Source organism: Copadichromis virginalis, linkage group LG23, assembly GCF_057382275.1.
Source record: "Copadichromis virginalis isolate Kocher_CV1m ecotype Utaka linkage group LG23, C_Virginalis_male_GT1.1, whole genome shotgun sequence".
Taxonomy (NCBI): domain Eukaryota; kingdom Metazoa; phylum Chordata; class Actinopteri; order Cichliformes; family Cichlidae; genus Copadichromis; species Copadichromis virginalis.
Genome location: NC_140639.1, coordinates 37,451,796 through 37,458,055, shown reverse-complemented (window position 1 = coordinate 37,458,055; position 6,260 = coordinate 37,451,796). Strand labels below are relative to the sequence as shown.

Below are 6,260 nucleotides of genomic sequence, written 5' to 3'. Positions count from 1 at the left end.
TTCTTCTTGTGCCCACCACTAGAAGCATGCCTATGGAAAAAGTGCGCCGGCACACAGTGCAGTGCGCTTTAAAGGTGTTATCGTGCACTTTTCCAGCCAGGTGTTTTCCTTTTCCCATTCCTCTCTGTACTTTTGCAGCCTTTTTTTCTTTCTCTGAGCGAACAAACATTGCTGCTCCAATGCTGGGCTTACACTGTGCGATTTTTGGCCCATTTTGAGCCGATTTTTGAGTCGTGCGACCGATTTGGTGATCGGCCCGATTTTGGCCTTCATCGTGCATCGTGTAGTATACGTGGGGTAACGAGAAGCGATTAACACCTCACGACCAGCTCCCGATCATCAATCGGTCGTGAGGGTGTCAACACAGCCGCTCACGCGCTAACACGTAAACGTCGGTGTAAAAGATGGAGCAGCATGGCTGTGCGGCGTGTGATCTGGACCCAAGCGATGGAGGCACAACTTGTAGAACTTTGGAAAGCTCATCCGAGCCTTTTCGATGTGGCATCACAAAATTATCACGACCACAACAACCGTGAAAATAGTTTGATTTACACTGCTGCTTAATCACAGCTGCCTGATCAATGTTTTTCAATTTAGCAAAGTTGATGGTGGTGGGGTGTCTGTGTGAGTGAAAGACAGAGAGGGAGAGCGAGCGACAGAATTTCTGTTATAACCTTCATTTTATGGAGGCACAGTGTGAGCACTCAGGTCTCATCAGAGCATCGGGCGGTATAGTGTGAGACTCTGCATCGTGACCTACCAACTTCTAACCCCTGTGAGTCAATCGTGCAGTTTGAGCAGGAGCTGAATAACGTGAATGAAAAAAAATCGCACAGTGTCTGCCCAGCTTTAGGTGTACTGTCGTCCGAGACTTGCACCGCAGTGTCAGCGTTTGTTTCCCTGTTGGCCATGCTTGTTGTTGTGGTCATCTGTTGTCTTCCGGTATTTTCTCCGCAAGCGACCTTTCCTCGACCAATGAGATAAGCGGTAATCTGAATTGTCATACTCGAATTGTCATAAGTGTGCTGTCAGCTCATTGGTCACAAAGCAGGAGAGGGGCTGGGAATTATGTTTTCAAACAAAGCGTTAATTCCATTAACATTTATAGACTACTTTTGATTCTCACTGTATTACGGGACAAAGTGCGTCCCTTATTAGCTCAATACGGGACGTGTACTTTTGTTTCTAAATACGGGACGATTCCGTTTTTTAAGGGACGGTTGGCAACCCTATCCCTGAGTGAACACGGTGTACAGATGGGTACAGACAGCAGCCTCAGAGCACCCATCTAATATGGAGACTACAAAGGCAGACAGCAGGCGCAATCCTTTGGCCACTGCCAGCTTTTTTTCAAGGGTCTTTTTGTGGTAAGTGCATTAATGAAGATATTGGATTCCTCAGCATGTTGTTAGTATATCAGTCAAAAGAAAGAAGAAAGTTTCTGCAAATTATTCCGCACTGAGTGACAGCACTTAGGCAAGGCAAGGCAAGGCAAGTTTATTTGTATAGCACAATTCAACAACAAGGTGATTCAAAGTGCTTTACAGAGACATTAGAAACAAGAACAAATAAAAAGCATGATTTAAAATTGATTAAAACAAGCAAATAAACTAACTAATTAACAAACAAACAAACAAACAAACAAAACAGTATATAAAATCAAAACAGATAAAATCAGAACAGTAGATAAAATCAGTAGTTAAATGTAAGTTTTGAAATTTAAGCTTAAAGTGTGGATTTGGTGCTTTATTCAAATGCAGCTGAGAACAGGTGAGTCTTCAACCTGGATTTAAATAAACTGAGTGTTTCAGCTGATCTGAGGCTTTCTGGGAGTTTGTTCCAGATATAAGGAGCATAAAAGCTGAATGCAGCTTCTCCGTGTCTGGTTCTGACTCTGGGAACTGATAAAAGACCGGATCCAGATGACCTGAGGGATCTGGATGGTTCATACTGGGTCAGGAGGTCATTGATGTATTTTGGTCCTAAACCATTCAGAGCTTTATAGGCCAGCATCAGAACTTTAAAGTCTATCCTCTGACGGACAGGCAGCCAGTGTAAGGACCTCAGAGCTGGACTGATGTGGTCCACTTTTTTGGTCTTAGTGAGGACTCGAGCAGCAGAGTTCTGAATGAGCTGTAGTTGTCTGACTGATTTTTTAGGTAGACCTGTAAAGATGCTGTTAGAGTAATCAAGCCTACTAAAGATGAATGCATGGACTAGTTTTTCCAGGTCCTGTTGAGACATCAGATCTTTTATCCTTGATATATTCTTGAGGTGATAGTAAGCTGACTTTGTTATTGTCTTAATGTGTTTTTCTAAGTTTAGGTCTGCATCCATCACTACACCCAAATTTCTCGCCTGGTTTGTGGTTTTTAGATGTATAGATTGAAGTTCTCTGGTGACCTGTAATCGTTTTTCTTTGGCGCCAAAGACTATTACCTCAGTTTTGTTTTTGTTTAGCTGGAGAAAATTGTGGCACAACCAGTCATTGATTTCCTCAATGCATTTACCAAGAGCCTGTACAGGGCCTCGGTCTCCTGGTGACATTGTGATATATATTTGTGTGTCATCTGCATAGCTGTGATAGTTTATTTTGTTGTTGTTTATAATCTGTGCCAGTGGGAGCATGTAGATGTTAAACAGAAGGGGTCCCAAGATGGAACCTTGGGGAACTCCACATGTGATACTTGTCTGCTCAGATGTGAAGTTACCTATTGATACAAAGTATTTCCTGTTTTCTACGTATGTTTTGAACCAGTTTAGTACAGTTCCTGAAAGACCTGTCCAGTTCTCCAGTCGTTTGAGTAATATGTTGTGGTCAACTGTATCAAATGCTGCACTGAGATCCAGTAAAACTAGGACTGACATTTTTCCACTGTCTGTATTCAGACATATGTCATTAAACACTTTGGTCAGAGCGGTTTCAGTGCTGTGGTTCTGTCTAAAACCTGACTGGAAGGCATCGTAGCAATTATTCTGTTTTAAGAAGTAACTGAGCTGTTGAGAAACTGCTTTTTCAATGATCTTACTTAAAAACGGGAGATTTGAGATCGGCCTGTAGTTGTTCATTTGTGTCTTGTCAAGATTGTCCTTTTTCAGTATAGGTTTGATTACAGCAGTTTTTAGTGATTCTGGAAACACACCTGATAATAAAGAAAAGTTGACGATCTGTAACAGGTCTGACTCTAAAGTCTTTGAGACCTTTTTGAAAAAACTTGTTGGCAGGACATCTAAACAGCAGGAGGAGGAGTTCAGTTTACCTAAGATGTCCTCCAGGTCTTTGCTGTTAATAGGTTGAAACTGTTTCATGGTGTTTAAACAGTTTTTTGGTGGACACAGTACATATCCTGGATCTGCTGTTGATGTACCAATTGCTTGTCTAATTTTTTGGATTTTTTCAGTGAAGAATTTGGCAAAGTCATTGCAGGCCATGGTCGAATGAAGTTCAGCTGCCACTGACACAGGAGGGTTTGTTAGCCTGTCAACTGTAGAAAATAAGACCCGAGCATTATGGCTGTTTTTAGTGATGATGTCAGAGAAGTAGGACCTCCTTGCATTCCTCAGTTGTAAATTATAATTGTGAAGTTTCTCTTTATAAATGTCATAATGAACCTGGAGGTTTGTTTTTCTCCATCTGCGCTCAGCTTTCCTACACTCTCTTTTTTCGTTTTTCACCAGTGTGGAGTTTCTCCATGGAGACTTTTTCCTTCCAGAGATAACCTTCACCTTAATGGGAGCAATTGGGTCCATTACATTTAACATGTTAGCATTGAAGCTATTGACGAGCTCATTGACTGACCCTCTGGGCAGGTCAGGTGTTAATGGGAAGACCTGGTTAAAAATTGCACTACTGTGTTCAGTTATACACCGTTTTGTGATCACTGTTGTTGATATATTTGTGTGGGCTGAGATTTTACTTTCAAAGAAAACACAGTAATGATCAGACAGGCCCACATCAGACACAGTAACCTTTGAAATGCTCAGGCCTTTGGAGATCAGTAGGTCAAGAGTGTGTCCTCTATTATGTGTGGCCTCTGTTACATGCTGAGTCAGCCCAAAGTTGCCCAGAGTGTTACTCAGGTCTTTAGTCCCTTTGTCCTGAGGGTTGTCCACATGAATGTTAAAATCCCCAGCAATAATTACACAGTCAAAATCAACACAGATCACAGACAGCAGTTCACTGAGGTCATTAAAAAAGTCTGTGCAGTATTTGGGAGGCCTGTAAACATTAAGAAACACAACTTTGGATGGGGCCTTCAGCTGTAAAGCCACATATTCAAAAGACTGAAAACTTCCAGGAGATAGCTGCTTACATTGAAATGATTCATTAAATAAGACAGCAACCCCTCCTCCTCTCCTGCTCGCCCTGACCTCACTGATAAAACTGTAGTTAGGAGGGGTCGTCTCGATGAGAACAGCTCCACTGTTACTTTGGTCCAACCAAGTTTCAGTTAAAAACATAAAATCAAGGCTGTGCTCAGTGATTAAATCATTAATTAAAAATGTTTTCCCAGCTAGAGATCTAATGTTTAATAAAGCCAACTTAAGTGTTTTAGAGGTATTACTTGTCCCCTCGTGTTTGGGAGCAGTCTGTGGCACACAAGGTATGTTTACTATGTTTAAAGATCTTTTAGAGTGCAGCTCTCTGTGTTTTGACCAGGCCACATGTCTCCTGTCACCTAAAAGTACAGAAATTTTAAAACCTTCTAGTAAACAGGGTCCCAGCTTCTCCTGGGAAAAGTCATCACTGCCATAATCCTCACAGCCCGGACCCTTCACACATCACGCATCAGACTGCGGAGACAGGGCATGAAGAGGAACTAAGGGGGGCGAGGCTGGGCAATGTGACTTCGATTGCTCTGTTGAGGGTGGGGCTCGATGGCGAACCTTTGGCCGCTCTGGTGGGGGGTTTATGGGGGACAAAAAGGGATTGGGACGGGGGGTAGATCTGAGCCCAGCATTGACCCGCTCCATCATCTCCTCAGTGAATTTCAGGTGTGGGGAGGAGGGAGAAAGGGAGGGGGAGGAGGGTGATGGCCTGTCAGGGGTTTGGGGGACTGGGGAAGGTCGTGGTCCCTTGTCCTGGTCGTTGGTGTTGTTGAGAGAGTTGGAGGCAAATAGGGACCCCTCTTCTTGCCTTAGATGTCTCTCCTTTCTGAGGCTCTTCCTCAGATGCCATGGATGTCTCTCCTTTCTGAGGCTCTTCCCGGGTGGGGGCAAATGGAGCTCCTCCTCAAGGTTTCTGCTGGGCTTTGTCTGTTCTTGGAGTACTGTTTGTTCCTCTTTATGAGATAACTCCTCGTTTATCTCAGCCTTGGCACCAAGCACGGATGGATGACGTATGGAATAAAACAAGTTAGAGGTGAACAGTTTCACCCCTGACTTGTTAAAATTAAATCCATTTGCTTTGAACAGATGCCTGCGTTCCCAAAAAATATTAAAGCGTTCCGTCTGAAATGGGAATAAAGTATATCATAGAGATGAATCGGAATCTAGGAGCGAAGAGGGAATTTTTATTTTTATTTTTGTGTACTCAGTAACGACTAGAAGACTCGGGTAACAAGTAACTGAGAAATCAAATAGGTTAGAACTTAAAGGGCTTGCGGATCTTTTGATCTTTTTAAAGTGGGCTTTTAAAAAAGGCCCGTTATATCTACAGGGAGAGTGTAAGTCAATCGTTCTATAAATGTCAAATGTAAACTGTCCATATTCCATAGGTGACTGAATATAGGCTTCCCCTTCGCATAGGGGCTTGTACATATTGTACATAACAAATATGTGTCAGTTACTTAAAGAACATCACGTGATATATCCCCTACGGGCATTCCGATGTACGTCTTGGTCTAGTCCCAATGTGCAAACTGATGCTCTCACAAAGTCTGAGGCTCTCAAGTATTTTTGAAAAGCTTTCATGCAAATAGAAGTTAAAACACGTTCTTTATTGCACATCTAGTTTAATCAGCCGTTTCTTTTTATTGGAGAAAACTGATGAGACTATTGCAATGAGCTCACTAAGTGACTTCAGTGAACTCTGTAAGGCTTTACAGAGAAACAAACCAGGGCCCTCTCTCGTTTCACAGACGACATTTAACATGTTTAGCAGTCACAGCAAGTATTCCTATTTGCTCGGAAGATGAAGGCGAGGCCAGAGCAGCTGTTTGCTATCTGCAACTTCACCACTAGCTGCCCTAAGTCGTACACACTGCTTTTTTAAAGGTTTATATATAGACTATATAGAAGTGGGTGTAGTCATTCGTTTC

At 42.6% G+C, this 6,260-nt stretch overlaps 1 protein-coding gene across 1 annotated transcript in view; it reads left to right on the top strand.

Annotated features, from left to right (window-relative positions):
- The first annotated feature begins 387 nt into the window (after positions 1-387).
- Positions 388-6,260, top strand: part of LOC146681541 (ATP-binding cassette sub-family C member 4-like) — a 38,900-nt gene continuing 33,027 nt past the window's right edge. The window contains exon 1 of the mRNA XM_085449063.1: positions 388-1,367. Within this exon, the coding sequence (XP_085305189.1) occupies positions 1,294-1,367 (74 nt within the window). The 5' untranslated portion in view covers positions 388-1,293. The remainder of the gene's footprint in view (positions 1,368-6,260) is intronic.